The 19,143-nt window shown below is 38.2% G+C and overlaps 2 protein-coding genes across 3 annotated transcripts; both read right to left on the reverse strand.

Annotated features, from left to right (window-relative positions):
- Positions 1-1,413: 1,413 nt before the first annotated feature.
- Positions 1,414-10,978, reverse strand: LOC120718094 (dehydrogenase/reductase SDR family member 13-like). 2 transcript variants are annotated; one of them, XM_040006426.1, is made up of 5 exons: positions 10,711-10,978; positions 9,199-9,317; positions 3,526-3,649; positions 3,128-3,454; positions 1,414-3,011 (listed from the first exon to the last, which is right to left on the reverse strand). In XM_040006426.1, exons 1-5 carry the CDS (start codon positions 10,892-10,894, stop codon positions 2,752-2,754), a joined length of 1,014 nt encoding a protein of 337 aa, XP_039862360.1. In that variant the 5' UTR covers positions 10,895-10,978; the 3' UTR covers positions 1,414-2,751. The 2 variants fall into 2 exon arrangements, with proteins under 2 accessions (XP_039862360.1, XP_039862361.1); XM_040006427.1 differs by having other exon boundaries at positions 10,768-10,973.
- Positions 10,979-14,691: 3,713 nt separating this feature from the next.
- Positions 14,692-17,736, reverse strand: LOC120718095 (dehydrogenase/reductase SDR family member 13-like). The gene is made up of 5 exons (XM_040006429.1): positions 17,506-17,736; positions 17,306-17,424; positions 16,413-16,536; positions 15,554-15,880; positions 14,692-15,380 (listed from the first exon to the last, which is right to left on the reverse strand). The coding sequence occupies exons 1-5, from the start codon at positions 17,627-17,629 to the stop codon at positions 15,121-15,123; spliced, it is 954 nt and encodes a 317-aa protein (XP_039862363.1). The 5' UTR covers positions 17,630-17,736; the 3' UTR covers positions 14,692-15,120.
- Between the last annotated feature and the right edge of the window lie 1,407 nt (positions 17,737-19,143).

The following is a 19,143-nucleotide window of genomic DNA, read 5'->3' on the forward strand; positions in this document are numbered from 1 at the left end:
CTGACGAGTATTTGACTCAGATGACAGGGTTCTTAAAGTGATTACACATACACATATATATGTATGTGTGTGTGTATATATATATATATATATATATACACACACATACATATATATGTGTGTGTATATATATATATATATATATATATATATATATATATATATATATACACACACATACATATATATGTGTATGTGTGTGTGTGTATATATATATATATATATATACACACACACATACACATATATATGTATGTGTGTGTATATATATATATATATATACACACACACACACATATATGTGTGTGTGTGTTAGTGCAACACAAATGGCGCAACAATACTCAAGTATGAGCATCTCCAATAACAGAATCAGAAAATGTGGCTTTTTTACCTTTATACACCTTACAGGACATGCTTCAACATAACCCTGAGTCATGAAAGTGTGTAAATTCTAATCGTCCTAATTCTCAGCATAAGAGTGAACACAACTGAACAAAGCACAAACTGAACCTTTCATGACATGCCACACCCCTACTTAACCATGAAGGTTGACATGGACTGCAGACAGTTGTGTTGTATGTGACTAGCAAGAAGACACATTTTGGTCCACCAGTTTCTGTGAGGCTTCACTACTTATAGCAAATACAGTAAATGTGCCAGTGGGCCAAAACAAATTAACTCATGTAGAGTACACCACTGAATTATTTTTTTAATTATTGAGTTCAGTTTTGTTGAGTTTTAGTAGGGCCAGTTCACAATAAGTCATCTGAAGGTCTCAAGGACAGACGGACATCAGCTCCGATCAGTTTGGCAGGAAGGGTGGAGAGCTCATCAACATATAAAATATATTGTATCACTAGTAAATATTCAATACTTTTGGTCAGCATGTTAGGAGAAATTGACAATTACCAATGAGCAATGTCAAATCATAGTGGCCAGATGACTATGTCCAGGTGACAAAACCTGTGGGTGTTCCTGGACAACAGTACTGTGCCACTGTGGTATGGACTGACCACATACAGCTCACTATTCATATTAGGGGTGCTGTGGCTCAGGAGGTAAAGCAGGTCATCTCCTAATCAAAAGTGTGAATGTTAGAGAAAAGCACTTAGACATAGAAGAAAATGTGCTTGTGTGAATGTTGGTTAAAATGCTATAAAAGAACCAATTCTTATGCATTTTAACTGTTTATTCAGTTCAGAGTCACTGAGTGAGAGTCTGGCTACACAGGTCTCCATTTCAGTAAAGTAACAGGCATGTCTGGGGACTGTGTGAGCAAACTGGAATACCTGGAAAAGAACTCACACAGGCACTGGACGAGCAGAAAGGACCCAGCTGGCTGTTGTTAAGGATTCAATATTGAGGAAGGGGTACAAGAGGTGATCGAAGAATAGCCACACTGATCCGGCCGGGTGAAGTCAAACGATGATTTTAATGCACGCGTGGGAAGATCACTTACACAGACAGCAATTGATCTTCGACTTAATCGAAGCATAAACAGATATTTTATACCATCAGAGTTTGAATTTAATGACGCCCCCTCATGCGTCATCAGACAGAATATATACATACGTCAAATCAAAACCACAATGACTTTTAACACAGTTTAAAAAGAACGTCTTCTATCTTCATGGCCGGTATTTCCGGTCAACCCTTTGACTTCCAGTTCTCGTCTGGAAACTGTTCCTCTTTTGCAGAGACAATTTCGCAGTTACAAGCAGACATGACTAACCTCTCACCTATAAATGAGTCTAACTAATGTGTGTGTGTGTGTATATGTCACGACCTCACTCGGCACTCTATCTCACCTCTCACCTACTAACGCTCACAGTCAAACAGAGGCCACTGTCAAATGTGTCAACAGTTTACTAAAACTTATAGATGAAATATAAATCGAATAAATGTTTTAACCAACTGATACTACTTAAAACTCAATACAAGAATATGAACATATGAAAGATAATAAAAATGACCTGATATAAGTGTTTTGTAAGCATGTATTGCAATTCCTTCTATGTTCTAGTTTCCCTCAGCATGAATGACCTGGACAGTCACGCCAGTGAAGCTTAAGACCCTTAATGAACCGAACATCAACTCAAAATAAGCACAGATATGCAATATGTATAAAATAGTTATAACTGCATCTGGAATACAAGATTAATATGATAACAGTATGCATAACCATCTTAAAGCTATCTGTTACATTGTTAAAGCAATGATCATACTGCAGATTATATTGTGCTGGTAAAATACTTTTGTTCATCCCCACACTGTCAAGTTTGAGCCGGGAACCATCTTGCTGCGAGGCAAGGGAGCTAACAAATGCACCACTCCATAAAGCTATAGCAGTTTGTCCAAACTGTCACCTTCTTCCTCTGTTGCTTTTATCGAGGCGTTGCCACTGGCTTAACTGGTCCAAAAAAATGTAACCGTCATGTGAAAACAAAATGCCCAATTCACTGCAGTGCTGAGACACAGATATGACTTTTAATGATAAAACATATCTACTTCATTAATACAAAACAACATGACACATACTGTAGAATATTCTTTCTACACAACAGTTAAAAAAACATATTATTCACTTGAGAATCTAAAATGGTCCCCATGTTGAAATTATAGCACAATGCCAGAGAACCTTAAGACCTGACATACCATCAGCCCAGCAATAGCACATAATAAAACCAAAGGTGTGCTATCGTCTCTATGTTACAAAGTATTCACAGAGTCCTTGAATTTTTCTGGAGTCTCTTATGATAAGCCAGATAACCTCTCGCTCACTTCCCACAGCTTCTTTGCCAGGGCATCATCTCGAGCTTTGACTCCTACTTGTTGCAGCGCACAATTGGAGAAGTAGCGTCCACTGAGGGGCTCAATGCCCTCTTGTAGAGCACAGTAAAGGGTGGTCTGTGACCCCGCCTCAAGGCTGAGGAAGAACAGCTTTGCAAAAGGCATCATGAGAAGCTGCAGCCACAGGCTCATACTGCGACCCAGCTCTGTGTAGATGACTCCTGGGAAGAACAGAGGAGATCTTAACTCAGAGGTACTCATTTGGACATGTAGTGTTGTAGTAGCTTTTGCTTGTGGTACACACAGCCTCACACCAAAAATGGAAGCAGACACTGACCTGGGTGCAGGCAGTAGCAGGAGACACTGGTGCCCTCCAGTTTGTTGGACAACTCCCTGGTAAAAAGCACATTACACAGTTTGCTGTTACAGTAGGCCTGGAAGCTGTCCCAGGTAGACTGACCTGACACCAAATCTTTCTGGGAATTAAGCAGAGAGAAGTCAATGGTTCCAAGGTGGTGCAGCAGTGCAGCCACTGTGACCACTCTACTGGGACCACACTGCTTTAGCCGCTCCAGGAGGAGATTGGTGAGCAGGAAGTGGCCCAGATGGTTCACACCAAACGCCATACCAAAACCCTCCTCAGTACATCCCAGGCCCATCACACCTGCAACACAAAGTTTCAGTCACTATCGATAGAACAGACAGCGACATTTCTCTGTATGGCAACATTCCCACCTGCATTGTTAATGAGGATGTCCAGTCTGGGCTCGGTCTTCAGGAAGGTTTCAGCAAAGCTCTGAACAGATTTCAGACTCGCCAGATCCAGATGCATAAACACCACCTGGTTGTTGCCGCTCTCCTACAGGACAGAACTGCTGAGTAAGACAGGCTGCGATAGATCTGTCACATATCTGGCAGGACTGAACAATGGTGGTGCATTTGAAAATAAAACCTAAAACACATCCTTATGTAAGCGCTAGAAATAGATCTGATGTCTGTTTGATGCTTGTTGAATTACATGCTAACCATGCGTCTGATACCGAATACAAATAAAGTACCGTTTATTTTTATCATTTGTTTTCTTACATCTCCATAGACTTGTAGTCAAGACCAACTAATCCGAGACCAAGACAAGACCAAGACCAGAGGGTATCGAGACCAAGACGAGACAAAAAAAGTCTTTAAACTGCAGCCAGATGCTCCTTCGTTTACGGGTGTCAGGCATATTTATGTGTTTTTGCTTTCGCACAGCCCTCCTCACCGCTGTCTACGGTCTCACTCACTTACTGAGAGGACAGACGCACGCTCCACTTGACTGTCGCGTTTCTCACCCTCTCTGTTTTTCACATAATGATATTATCCTATATCCTCGCATGTGATTGGCCACAATATGGAGGGATTGGAGCATAGCTGAGCCACTGTGTGAGATCTGAGCAGCCAAAGGAAATTAAGTGAGGGTAGAAACGACTGAAAGATTATTAGGCTCTGTTTTGAGTTTTGTTCAAAAAAGAGTGACTTCATATAGGGAAAAATATATATCACATGTGCAGGACACCTTAAACTAGTTTTTTAATTAAGCAGCAAGAAAGAACAAAGTCAGGGCTGTATCAAGACACGAGGACTAAACCCCAATTCAACCAGACCCAGAACTGATCCGGAATTAAAACAGGACTGCAACAGTTCAAAATCAGGACTACTTAGGATTTAACCAAGACAGAACCAGAATCAGAACTAGCACTAAAAATCATCATAGACCTGCACTACACTTATTTTTTTAATTCTACCAAAGTCCACTATTTAGATTGAGAAAAGTTTATATATTATTTAGCCTTGTTGTGGCAAACAAGCTGGCAGAACTTAATACATATAGAATTTGAAAAATAACAAACCTAAAAAAACACTAGGTACGAGTAAGAGGACCAGAACGTGATACTTGGTAAACAACATTTGACTAAAAGTGGTATAGTCTTGTTCATATTGTTCTGTCTCATTCTCCTCCCCTCGCTGCTCCTCCTCTATCACTCTATGAGTAATCAGACGATATAAATATGTTTGTGATATATATATCAATATGGTTGATTAATAATATATAAAGACTATGATCACTAATATATAATATATGCTAATATATATATAATATTGGGATAAGATATATATAAGATTATGAGAATATATACAGAAATATATGATAATGTATATATAATATGTGATTTCATAGAGCTAATTATGTGACTAATAAGAGATCTACAAGATATTGATAAGATGAATAAAGATCTGGATATATGAGATGACAAATTATGGGATAATATTATGTATGTTTTTTTTATTTTTTTTTTTTATAAATACTATGATAAAGCATAGTGCAATATATGTTTAATCATATTATCTCCAAATATATGATCCTATAGACTACAATATATTGATAATAATACTATATAAATAGATGATCATATATATAAAGATATGTTAATAATATATGAACTATTGCAACTAATATACATATAATTGATATGATATATAAATATGTTGTCATAATAGTCTATAAATAGATGCTAATATCTGTAATCTACTAATCTGATAATACGATATAAATATGTGTATATATATATAATGCGTAATAGTTATAAGAGTAAATGATAACTAAATATGAGTAATATATATCTAAATATATGTCTAAAATATCATATCCTATATCGCCTCGCATTTAATCTCATCATCTTAAATATATGATAATGATGTATACATAAATATCTGCTACTACATATAAATATAATGATAATATATATATAAATATAGGATAATATGATACATATAAGTTATAAATCTATAAATAGAGGATCATAGTATTCGACCATAGTAGGACCTCCATAGAGATAAATATGGTGACTCACATACTATAATATAAATATATGATAAGTCATATATATAGAATTCTATGATAATTATATATAAATATATAGATTACTCTATAATAATAGAATGAATAATAGATCTTAAATATATGTTATCTTATATAAATAGTGATAATATATATAACATATGGTGTGATAATATATAATACATACCATGTTCATATATCTAAATATATTGATAATATATATTAAATATATGTTACTAATTATAAATATATGATCATCTAATATAAATATCTGAAATAATATAAAATATATGATTAAGTAGCTATAAATATATGTTAATTAAATATTATAAATATATGCTTAATTATTACAATGTGCTACTATATCTACATATTAATTTGATATATATATTTAAATACTTGTTCATTATATAATCATAAATATCTGCTCATATAATCCGATAAATATATGATACTATATCATATAATATATGCATTAATATATCTAATATAGTTCATATATATACTATATGATAAATATATTATAACTATATGTTAAATAATATATCAAATCGTAATATATCTATAATATTGCCTAACTCATATATATAATATATATGTTAAATAACTATATCAATTCTTGCTAATCTATCTAACTATATAGATAATATATATATCAATATCTGTTACTCTATACTAAATCGTATGATCACTCTATCTCACACTATATGTCATATGATATATTATAAAATCTGATACTATCTCTACCATCATCTGTACTCTCTCTCCCTCTGGCTAATCTACTATCACCCCTGTTAATCTATCTCTAAATCTCTGCATCTCTCGTCTCTCACTCTAGCCTACCTATCTCCATCTCTGTTCATCTATTCCCTGCTGATAAATTCTTAAATCTCAGTTCCCTATCTCTAACAATATTATTCTATATCTATAAAATATTGATCATCTCTATCCTCTTCTGTTACTATCTCCCCTCTCTGCTCTCTCTCTCCCTCTCTGTTCCTCTCTCTCCCTCTGTGCTCCTCTCTCTCCCTCTCTGTTCCTCTCTCTCCCTCTGTGCTCCTCTCTCTCCCTCTCTGTTCCTCTCTCTCCCTCTTTGTGCTTACAATCAAGCCAAACACCAACATCATCAAATATACAGTTGAAACCAGATATTTACAAACTCTTCAGATAAAAACACTTTTTTAATTGTAACATCAAATCAGACTAAATGTTTTTTTTTAGATTGATAAATATAAAAAACATATTTGTTAACTTTAAGAGTAAAGAGAGAAACTATCTGTATTTCTTAATTGTAAATGGCACCAAATTGTATTCAAACTGAGCCGCACTTATGGAGCTCCACAGTTCTGTTCCTGGTGTTTTGGTTGACATCTCTTGATTTTCCCATTTCAAAGAAACAGGCTCTGTGTTTTGCCTTATATGCATCCACAGCTGTGTCACCAATTTACTCACGTGGACTCTACTAACCAATCAGAAGCTTCTTCAGCTCAGAATGGAATCGTCTGCAGTTTTCTTATTAATTAACAATAAACTTTGTGTATATGTGCTCATAAATTTGATGAAAGTGATAAAAAAAATAAAGCTCTGTCTCTCTTTATTCTGACATTTAACTAATTCAAAAGATATTTCAATATTTATTTATCCAAAACAAAACAAGTTTACTCTAAATTGATGTTTAACAGTAAAAAAAAAAAAAAAAAGTTTTTATGTTTTCTCCATAAAGTGTAAATATCTGGTTTCAACTGTGAATATCCTGCTGTGTATTGAAATTCCTCTTGTTTTGCATAGAAATATACTGAACAACATCCAAAGCATAATATATAAAATAACATCTACCAGAGTTTTTTCTTTGAAAGAAGCTCCTTATGTCCATTGTTGTGTTCATCAGTAAACAATTGAAACAGATTTAGAGAGTTTGTTTAGCCGTGGAGGGTAACAACTGAAAATATGAAATGTAAGCTAAGACTCTCTAAAACATCAGCATTGCTGTTCGGCTTTTTATTTATCCATTTGTTGATTCACTCGAAGAGCAAGTAACGCAAACAAGTGATCAGTTTGATATCAGTCTTTTGTGATAAACCTTCATATTTACATTATTTGTACAGTACGAATGATTTGCTTTGGTACCTGGTCAAACTTAAGCTCTCCTCTGTCTGCAGCAAACTCGCAGGCAGCAGCTTCTCCCCCCTCACTCACATGTGTAAGTGCGGTGCTCAGTCGCCTAGTGCCTGAGCTCGGATCATACCAAAATTAGGGGGAATTTACGACTGTGCGCTATGTGCTTCGAGTATTGTGTTTATTTTTTGTTTTATACAGTTGTCAGTCAGGCATCTAACGATGAAACAAATTTCACTCCAAAAGACCCCGGGCTTCTGAAAAAATGACCCGGGCTTAAGCTCAGTAAGACACCCCCCCGCTCCGCCGATGGTTGACTCCAAATCTCCCGAACACTATGTCGATTTCAGAACGCAAGACCGAGACAACGAGACCAAGACCAAGACAAAAGTCCGTCGAGACCAAGACGAGACCAAGACGAGACCAAGAGACCACGTAAAAGTGGTTTCGAGACATCCAACTCTACATCTCCACCAAAGAGACGGGCTCTGGCTGAAACCACTAAAACACAGCTAGAGGCCACTGCAGTGTTACCCTTGCTGTTTACTTCTACTCGTAACCTCAATTATAGGTCGCTGCTCTCAGGAGTGCGTTTCTTTCTGTATATGGATGGATTCATCCTTCCCTCATTTGTGATCAGTCTTCATGTTCCTGCTACTGACAAGCACTACCACAGGACAATCCCTCGAACACCATGCTTCACTGTTGGGCAGGTAGCAGCATGTGATAAGCATTGCCCACCTCAGTAGATTCATCTGGACTTCATCTGAAGTCCAGATGAACCGAAACAACTTTCTGAGATTTGCTTACTTGGATGATTGAGCATGCATAAAGACAAATGTTACGGTTCGGCGTTGGCAGTGTATTGTTTTAGGCGTTTTGTTTTGGCGTGACTGTTGTGTTTCCCGTTTTACTTTGAAAGTCTGTGTTATCTTAGTGTGTTCAATTTACGTGTCCCTGTCTCGTCAGTGTAAGCGTTGCCCCAGCTGTGTTTCCCTCTTGTTGTCAATTTCCTGATTGCTCCCTCTAGGTATTTAAACCCTGTGTTTCAGTATGTCATGGTCGCGATCTTCCCCCCCGTTGTAAATAGTTTGGCGCCTTGTGTTGTGATGTAAATAAATATCGTATTTTGCTTTAAAGAAAATAGTTGTCGATACTTTCGTTTTGGGATTATTTTTGTGGAAGTTGCACGCCGGTTGCCTAGGCCGGAGTGTAACACAAAGGTCTAAAAACTTTCACAATATATATACTAAAATTGATTTTTAATAACTTACTCTTTCTCATTTTTAGTGATTGAGTGAACACTCCTGTAAGTTTTTCAGTTAAAATGAAAGAAAATGAAACTACCAACTAGTTCTCTCAACTGACTGTGGCACAGGATAGTGCCTGCTGTGTGTCAGTCTCTGACTTCTTACTCTGCGGATGTCGTAAGCGGCAGCCTCTCCTCTCTCCTTGTTACGGCAGGCCAGGATCACCCTGGCTCCTCGTTTTGCCAGCTCCAAAGCTGTGGACTTACCAATGCCAGTGTTGCTTCCTGTTCAGAAAAGCAATTCAAACATCTCAGCAAACCACTGGCAAAGGTGTCATTGTGAATACAGTGGCATTATCTCTGGGTATCTAATGAAAATTCAATCTAAGACTGTTTTTACCTGTTACATGTTCAGTTAAATTCACAGTCTTGTGATAGAATTACACATCAAAAGTGGAAAACAGTGCAAATGTACAGATATCTGTTTTTACAGTTGACCTTTGTATTTAAAAATGAGACATGAAGCATGAGGGGTGGACCTCGCTAAAAACTCAGAGGACACTGTGGGTTCAAAAGGTCTTCAGCCCAATTACTCTTGGTTCAGCCTAAATCTAGGGGTGACCGTGCTTTTGCCCTGGTTGCACCAAACCTGTGGAACAACCTTCCCATCGCTATCCATTCTATCTTTTAAATTTCGTTTAAAAACTCACTTATTTAACCTAGCTTTTCCATCTAGTTAGTGCCCCTATTTTATATTTGGCTCCATTTTTATCTATGGACCTGTTTGTACATATGTGGTACATTGTTAATGGCCTTTTATTTAATCATGTCTTAATTTCCCTGTTTCTATTGTAAAGCACTTTGGTGTACTGTTGGTTTTTTAAATGTGCTATATAAATAAAGTTGTGTTCTATTGTATTGTATTATAAGGTAGTTAATATAAACACCATGAGTTGTGGTCCCATATTCAGTTTTTGTCCAGCTATTAGCCCTTTTTGGCTAGTGACCACATTTTCACCAGCCACAGTTACTTATGAACTATTCTTGTCACTTTTACTTGACCTCAGTAGTGATGATGATGATGATGATGATCTTATGAGTTCATTAGGAACTGACATGGGAGGATTTTTCCCAACTATTCCAGTGTAGCTGTGGCTCAGGTGGACACCGAGTCCTCTGCTAATCATCTTGAAGTCACAAATGTTTCACTTTGCTTTTCAGACCACCCACAGAGCTAACCATTTAAAACTAATAGTTTTTTGTTTTATTTTTCCTATAAAAGAATAAACAATTGATACCTGGGAAAAAAACGAAGCTAGTTTCACAACTTTTACTCCGATTCCGAATACATTTTTACAATCTTCGAAGACTATTTTAAACATCAGCATGGCAAAAATCCCTCTACTTAATGATGAACGATTTTCAAAGACGTTAACTAATTTATAAGTCCTTTTTACAACAGGCAGCGAACTGCCATCTTTGTTTTCATTTTGAAATAGAGACACAGCCCGTCGGTAACAGTTGTTTCAGAAACATAGTTTTATCATTCAGAAGGAGTATGTCCCTTTCGGCTGATTCTAAAAGGACTTTGCGATTTTTCAAGTATCACTGCTGACTTTTACTCAAACCAGCAGTAAGCTGGGACCTGACTGGACAATGGTAAGATTGCGCAACTTACGTGAGTTAGTGACTGTGTTTACAGTTGATGATATGAGCGGACAGTGGGACGTGTTACCTGTAACAATGGCCGTCTTGCCCTTAAGCTTCACTGAACTGGAGCATCTCGCGGATCTGAACACACAGTAATAAACTAACACATAAAACGATACGAATCCCGCTATGAGGCATAGTAAAGCCGACATTACGACACTTCCAAACACTGCTCAATTCTTCGTAACCAAGCGGCTGTCTCTTCTTCTATCACTATTTGCGGCAAACCAGCAGCAACAAAGGCGCTCTGCTGCCCTCTGTCGTTTCTATTCTCATTCATTCAGATTTACTCAGCGCCAGCGTCAGATCCGCAGTTCTTGAAAAGAAAAGTTTTGTTTTTTTTAGATAAAGTCCTCTACCACAGGTCTGGAGCCTTGAGGGTCCTGCAGAGTATTTCTGTTGCCCTTTTCTGGGCAGAGATCTCGGATTTTTTCCTGACTTGGTGGTCAGGTCACTGCCCCAAATCCCCCAGTTACCACTGTGTCCACTGTTGCCTTCCCCCTCCACATCTTTCGATCTCCTCTCTCAGCACTTGGCACTTATCAAGCTTCTCATGTTCCTTCTCCCTGATGTTGCTGTCACTTGTATATGTTTGGCTGGTTAGTCGTTACCAGTTTGTCTATCTGTATATGGTCTCACAGGATCTTAGCTTGGTCATTCTCAACCACCCTAGTGAGCATATCGCATTTTGTCCTCGAGACTTAAGGTCATGCTGAGCAGAAATGGTTAAAATGAATTTCGAAGTATCAGCCAGAAAAGTATGATAAAAGCTTGTTTTAGCAGTGCCAGTGATGCTAGCCCAATTTTCTAATCTTCTGATGAGAGTGGCAAGGCTGCAGATAAATCTAGAAGGACTCAAATGAAATATTGTCGGTTATTGAAGCATAGAAATTTTTGTTTTCAAATTAATAAATTTATTAAAAATTTCTTAAATGAAAGGGTTTTTTTGGCAGATCAAGACAATGGATGATTTAAAGTCATTTGGGCTGGAGTTAGATGAAAGTGATTAATTTAAACTTGAACTGTAATGTGATATCACTGATGTTGCCAGCAAAGAAATTTAGGAATTTTTCACAGTCATCAGAAGATTTGGCAGGAAAAGAAGCTAGATCAGCACTAAGGAGTCTGTTAATGATTTTAAACAGAACGTTGGCTTGTGCTTATCATTATTAATCAATTAATTCTTGCTTAACAGCACCTTCAGGTGAAGGTAACAAACTGACAAAAATGTGACAATAGCTGAGACCAGGATTATTTTAGGATTTAGGTGGATGGTAGATAACAATACAGCAAACTTGATATTGCTACTGTCATGATTCCTGTCAGTCCTGTCACTGTAATATGAATTATTTAACAATTAGTTAATCCTTAGTTGGGGGAAAAAAACCCTCCTTTCTCTCCACACCAATCACCCACACCCCCACCCTCCAACCCTTCCCTGTGTACAGTAAAAGTTACAGCAAGGTACCAGAGAACTCTTTGTGTCTTGTAAGAGCTGAGACCCTTTGAAATCACAAGAGGTTTAAGTACTTAAATTTTTTTTTAAAAGACATGGTTGTGTCAGTCAGTAAAGGAAAATGGGATTTCATGAATCTGTATTTTAACTGACATATTATAATCTTGATAGCTCTTAAAAAGTGGTTTGGTTTATCTGACTCTAAAAAGGAACGTTCATACTAAACAACACTCTTTTGCTATGGCACTGCACTCTTCTCATTAACGTAGGAGCAGAAGGTCGCCTTTGTGTGAAACCATCCCTCATTAGCATGTAGAGTAGTCACAGTGACACAGCAGCGTATTCTCCACAGAAAAAAAAAGCTGTGCTCACAGAGTGACTTTTGTTTTACTTTGAAACCTGTCATCCATCATGTAAACGAGATCTCGCAAAACAAACTGTAGTAGGCCTCGACCTCCCGTTAGCTTTGAGATGGTGGGTGTCAGATCTCCGAAAACATCGGAGCACTTTTGCAAATATGTGATGTCTTGTAAACCGAGCAGATATTTGACGTTTACACAACTACATTCATGCCTCAAAATATCTTAAAAGTTTATTTTGTGTGTAATAACTACAGGTTAAATGCAGAGTGGTTTACAAACACATGGTGAGTGAAAAAGAAACACTCAGTGCATCATGTGAAGCCTCCAGCTGCATAGCCTTTTTAAGCATAATTAAGGGAGGACTCAAGGTCACCTGATCTAGTCCTAACTATATGTTTGATCAAAAAGGAAAGACGGAGAGGGTGTCTGTTTCCCAAATCCAACCAGGGAGCTGGTTCTGCAGAAGAAGGGCCTGAAAGCTGAAGGCTCTGCCTCCCATTCTAGTTTTAAATACTCTAGGAACAACAAGTCAGCCTGCAGTCTGAGAGTGAAGTGCTCTAATGGGGTCATATGGTACTATAAGGTCATTAAGATAACATGGAGCCTGAATATTCAAGACCTTCTCCTTGTGTTTGAGGAGAAGAATTTTAAATTCAATTCTGGATTTAACAGGGAGCCAATGAAGAAGAATATAGGAATATAGCCAATAGAAGAGGAATATCTCTCTGTCTAATCCCTGTCAGCATTCTTGCTGCAGCATTTTGGTTTAGCTAAAGGCTTTTCAGGGAATATATGCTTAATCCCTCGACCTTTCCCGACACCTTTTAAAATGATCATTGATACCAGTTGATACAATTCCTTCTCTCTCCATATTTATATTTGAATATTTTATTATAGGTTAGTGGTTCACATTTCTCATAAACTGTGTGTTTCTATGTTCTTCTCAGTTGTTCTCATACTCACTGTTGTCATACCATAAGAAAAACACTTTGGAAGGTCTGCACTCTTGAACTGAACTAAGGACCTGTTTTTGTTGAATTTGTGACCTCCTGGTGAGGAGGATGAGAGTAAGTAGAAAGTATGAATAACAGTGTAAGCATGCACCCTGTGTTGTTTTATGTGCAGTGTCATTTAAAAACATCCTTAGCTCAGTTTCCTAAATTGATACCTTGATTGAAAGATTATCATTCATACAAGAGCCACGTACTCAGACGTGTGATGAGGGTAGGCCCACTGGCTGTACATATGTGTCATGACTTGTTCAGCACTTACAGTGGCTGAAATGCTTAAACCATGATACAGTATAATCATGACAACAACACTCCAAATTCTAGTGACCAAAAAAAAAAACACACAGAAAAAGTGCCCGTATGAATGGGTGAATGAGGTAAGTTGTGTTCAATCATCTTCACTTCACTTCAAGTGCTCACAGTAGAAAAGTGCTATGTATGAACCAGTCCATTTACCATTTGCTCCATAATGCTGATTGGGTGTTGCGTCCTTTTACTACTGAATGCCTCCTATGCCCACTAGGTGGTGATGGAGAATACCCTCTACCCATACGTCACAGTGATGTATATATATCATATGTGGAACCACCAAATAAAATTTCATGTAGAGTGAAAGATGATTAGTAAGTGGTGCTACAAGTATGATATAATACTGTCACATAGATGACTCCAGGCTCATGTTTCCTGTTTTATTTTGACATTCCTTGATCTGTGTTCAGTGTATTTAGTTTTGCTTCCCTCGTTATCCCTCTGTGTATTTGAGCCGTTTTTTCCTCTGTTCGTTGTGTCGTGCCGTCACATACCCCACGTGCCATTTCCACGTGTGGGAAAAAGTGTCTGTGACTGTAATTAGCAAACCATGAAACAGTTTTGTTTACCTGAATTTTTAATGTTTTGAGCTGGTTTGTTTTTAACGATACAGGGGATTAAAAATGAAAAAGGAGAGAAGGGATATTGGACACAGGTGTTTTTTGTTTTTGTCTTCAGACAATTCAAAATAAAGGTGGAGATTTGAGATTAGAAACAACGTAGCAGCTCAAGCTTCCAGTTAGTCTTCTGAAAGAGTAAACGTTTGAATAAACTGATTATTAGCTGTATGCAATAAAAATTCAAAAACTTGCTGTAGTCACATGTAGATGTTTATTATGTAAAACCTGTCATGACAACACCACTCTGCTACTCCACCTACTCAACCAGTGAAACCAGGATCACTCAGCTAACCAAACTAGTTATTTGAAACCTGCTTTTTTTAGTGACTTCGAGACAGTCTGGACTTGCTGAGATTGAAGATTGTTTACTGTGGTGCAAAAATAAACCAGTCACTCTGGTTTATTACAAAGCCTTATCTAAGTGTATACATCTTATGCACTCAGTGCACAGAATAATTACCAAAGTGAACATCTGATCATTACTGTAAAAACAAGTCAATTATGTTTACTGAAAATCAGTCCAGTCATTCTGGCTTTTGTTTGGTTGAGAAACAAAATCAGGCAAAGACTTCATCTATAAGTATCACAGAAACAGTGAAAACTTCACACTATTAACTATTTTTATGCAAGGCCACATAGTCTCTCGCTGAGCTCCCAGAGCTTCTTTGATGCTGCATCATCCTTAGCTTTGTCAGAAACTTCTTTCACTGTGCAGTTGGAGAAGAAACGTCCGCTGAACGGTTCAATCCCCTCCTGGAGGGCACAGTGCAGGGTGGTCTGGCATCCCTGCTCTGTGTTCTTGAAAAAATAAGCAGTGAGGGGCTTCAGGAATAATTGCAAAGTCGAGTTTATATTCCTGGCCAGTTCAGAGTTGATGGCTCCTGCAAAAATAGAAGAACAACTTTAACTTGAAGGGAAAGCTGGTTAGATCTGCTTCAGTTTCTAAATCATGTAGGATCAGAACTTAAAGTGTATACCGAGTGTGTGTACTATACATTAATTCGGTGTTTGTTTGCATGAACTGATGGGGAATATTGGTGCCATGCCCACTGACCTGGATGGAGGCTGTAGCAGGTGACATTGGTACCCTTCAGTCTCTTGGCCAGCTCAAGGGTGAAGAGGTAATTGCACAACTTGCTATCAGAATAGTACTGAAGGACCTCCATGAATGAGGTCCCCAGTCCAAGAGCTTTGTGAGTGTTAAGGCAGTCAAAATCAATTTTTCCAAAGTAATGTGCCATAGATGACACGTTGACCACCCTACTTGGTCCACACGCCTTCAGCTGTTCCAGCAGCAGATTCGTTAACAGGAAGTGACCAATGTGGTTGACACCAAACATCAGGCCCAGTCCGTCCGCTGTGCGACCCTGCATTTGCACACCTGGACAAAACATGGAGAAAACTTTTATCTTGTTTCAAGATGTGTTAAGATCTAAACAAGCAAGACTTTTAAACATCTGATCACAGTAGAGTAGATAGTTAGGTAAGTCAGATAAGTTCAGGCCACAGGAATAGTCAACAGAATCCTGATTCTCTAGAAGTGCACGTTTAAGTGTATCAGAACTGACTGACTTCTTTCTGTATTTCATTGCAACCCTGAATGTTCAAAATCGGCAGCACGAGGATCATAACCTTGCAAAGTTGACATAGAAGCAGTTCTGTGAACTGGGATGGATGTTGTGTAATAACTGTGTAGCCTTCTTTCTCTGTATTCTTTACATAGTGTGCTAAAGTGACTGGAAAACAGTTTTAACCGCTTTCCAAAGCTCACCATGTTATCCATTAAATGTATAAAATCCTTTATACTCTAGAGATAAATATCTTTATAATAATATAAATATAATAACCAATGACGACAGACACTGACACAGTTCTCTGTTCATATGACATGAAGTTGCAATGGACAGCCAAACCTGCATTATTGATGAGGATGTCCAGTCGGGGTTCAGATTTCAGGAAGTTTTCAGCAAAACTGCGAACAGACTTTAGACTCCCCAGATCTAGCTGCATGAACACCACCTGGTTGTTCCCGCTGTCCTGCAGAAAACATGAAAAACTCATTGAGCACATAACTATTTTACAATGTCCATCTACTGTCATGAATGAGCCTGGTATAACCTGTACAATAATTGTTAGATTTGTATTGTTGGATTGTCATTTATGCTTAGAAATATATATTTATATATGCTTAGAAGTATATAACCATTTGTAGATTGAAAGAATGTCTCATCCTAGGAGGTCTGTAACAACTCTGTGTAGCATGAAGAGGGGGGTGCGTTTACTCCTCTCCAGAGTCTTGTTCTAGCATAGATCACACACCTCTTGGGATCATGAGCAAGGTTGTATCTTCTCTTCTGATATATGGTATAGCAAACACACGTATATCTGTTTAAGTATAAGTGCCTTTTGTTTAGATGAACTGCTGGACTTCCAGACCAGCAGGTTTAGGGAAGTCGTTTATGGGGTCACACTCTGACCCCCCCACACACACACACACTTACACAACGCACAGACAAGGTACTCTTTGTGTGTATGTATACGTCATATGTTAATGAACCTATGTATATTCATGTAACCTAACGGACGAGAGAAACTGGGGTCAAGCGTTTGTCCAGTTCTCTCCCGTGCACGAGAAACATAAAGAACTTTGCCAACTCGTGTCTTGCTTTGTTGTGCAGCTGAATTGTCTTGAATGTTCCAGCGAATAGGTTTAAGCTACAAACCTATCAATAATGTACATACTAGATAACATTGCAAGTTATTTAGGACAGATATGGGTCTTTTGCTTGGTTAAATATCTACTCACCCTCTTGATTTCTTCAAGTGCAGCCTCTCCTCGCTGCTTGCTGCGACAGGCCAGAATCACCCGAGCTCCTCTTTTAGCCAGATCTAAGGCTGTGGTCTTCCCAATACCCGTGTTGCTGCCTGCAGGTGAAAAAGCTTTTATTCTGCTCATCAGAGAGACATAGTGCAACACAGTGGCCACAAAACACAGCCTTTACTTACCAGTCACAATCACAGTTTTCCCATGTAGCTTTGCTTTGCTTGTGCACCTCTTTCCTTTCACTACAATCTCACGGTAAAAATAAGCAACAGCTATAGCAAGACCCAAGACCAGCAGAAGGCACATTGTTCCTGCCTCAGTTTCACATCAAACTGCCTGCTCACAAGAAGTCTAAGCAATTCAGCTGGCTGTAACTTACTCTGAGATTTAAACAAACACACCCATTTCCTGCATGGGCGTGACTGTGTCTTTGTTATCGGGTTACAGCCAATGACAGTCATTGGTTACAGCCAAAATGAAGCCAAAACGTCTCTATCGCCCCCTGGTGTCTGGCTGCAGTATAGGTCATAAACCCCGCCTCTTCCATGTTAGCGGATGGGACTGGGGTCAGACTAAAATAAATTTATTCTCCTCAGATAATTTTTTTTCCAAAGATTCTTTCTTTTGTTGTCAATAATTCTCATCACGCTGATTTATGTCCAAGGGGTCTCCTCTCCCATAAGTTTGATTCTAATTCCTACCGCGGTGATGTTAAATTGGGGGTGAAACGTCATCATAACAGCTTTGACTGGCAGCTGCAGTCACGGAGAAACTTGCGTATCTTTGTCCGGGAATAGCAGATAGAGCGTAGGCTCTGAGAGGAGGGCCAGCGTTTACGCTACGAAAACACGACCGAGTGTTTTAACCTGACAGCCTGAGGTGTTCTTCAGTAAACTGGACTACCCAACAGAAGGACCCGAGGCCCCGCTGCACTTTTTCGGTAAGTTAAATCTGTTTGTAAGCTACTCAGTAACTACCGTCCTTAGCTAGCTCCTGAGACCTTAGCTAGCTAAAATGAGCACTCGGCTGTCAGGGTTCGTTTAGCTAATCTGTGCAGGTAAATGAATTTACTAAAGAAATCGAGAGAAACGCCCCGGGCTACTCAGTCACTAATTACTGTTCCTGTACTTTTATTACAAGTATTATACTGTAAAAGCACCAGGCTGCACCCTGCTGCAGCTCCTGTGCAGAGCTGAATATTAAATATGTGCAAACAACATGTTTTCAGTCTCTTGCCACATCTGTAAAGACAGTAACACCATTTTTAAAAGCTTGTACTTCAGTAACTCCTCATTAATCAGGAACTATGGATTAAAGTACTGTAGTGTACTGTAATACTGAAAAAAATGTAAGAAGAACTTCAGATCCTGAGTGTGTGAGGACAGAAGAATCTGCTTTATTTCAATTTTGAGGGATAAAATTTATATTTGAGTTTGTGATGGTTCTGTTCTCTTTGTGATTACAGGAGCTGTCCTCAGATTCAGACCTCAGCACCACCCAGTGACAGCAGACAGATCATCCAACGTGTTCACATTTTAACTGCAAAATGAACTGATGAAAACAGTACAAAGGTTAAAGTACCACATGTGCTGTAGTGAAAGCTGCAGCTGTTTTATTGATAAAGTTAAAGACAAAAAAACAAAAGGATTAATCACACCTGTAACTGTGTCACATATATCAGCATTAACAGGACCTCAGTTTGGTGTTTCACAAAGCTGCTGATCTCAGACCTGCACAGCTTCCGTTTTAAACACTTGATGTACTCAGCTGCATGAAGAGCATATGAGATTTTCTCTAACACAATTAAATAAAACCTGATG

This window comes from Simochromis diagramma, unplaced genomic scaffold (assembly GCF_900408965.1).
Source record: "Simochromis diagramma unplaced genomic scaffold, fSimDia1.1 OVJJ01000024.1, whole genome shotgun sequence".
NCBI classification, from domain to species: Eukaryota; Metazoa; Chordata; class Actinopteri; order Cichliformes; family Cichlidae; genus Simochromis; species Simochromis diagramma.

Bases quoted from the DNA above. Each gene is read 5' to 3' on its own strand.
- LOC120718094 (XM_040006426.1), bottom strand. From the start codon at position 10,894: ATGTCGGCTTTACTATGCCTCATAGCGGGATTCGTATCGTTTTATGTG. The intron at 9,318-10,710 runs GTAAGTTGCGCA...TTTTCTGAACAG, and splicing joins AAACACAGTCACTAACTCAC to GAAGCAACACTGGCATTGGT. The intron at 3,012-3,127 runs GTCAGTGTCTGC...TGTTCTTCCCAG, and splicing joins CTGCTACTGCCTGCACCCAG to GAGTCATCTACACAGAGCTG.
- LOC120718095 (XM_040006429.1), bottom strand. From the start codon at position 17,629: ATGTGCCTTCTGCTGGTCTTGGGTCTTGCTATAGCTGTTGCTTATTTT. The intron at 17,425-17,505 runs GTAAGTAAAGGC...TTTCACCTGCAG, and splicing joins GAAAACTGTGATTGTGACTG to GCAGCAACACGGGTATTGGG. The intron at 15,381-15,553 runs GTCAGTGGGCAT...CTATTTTTGCAG, and splicing joins CTGCTACAGCCTCCATCCAG to GAGCCATCAACTCTGAACTG.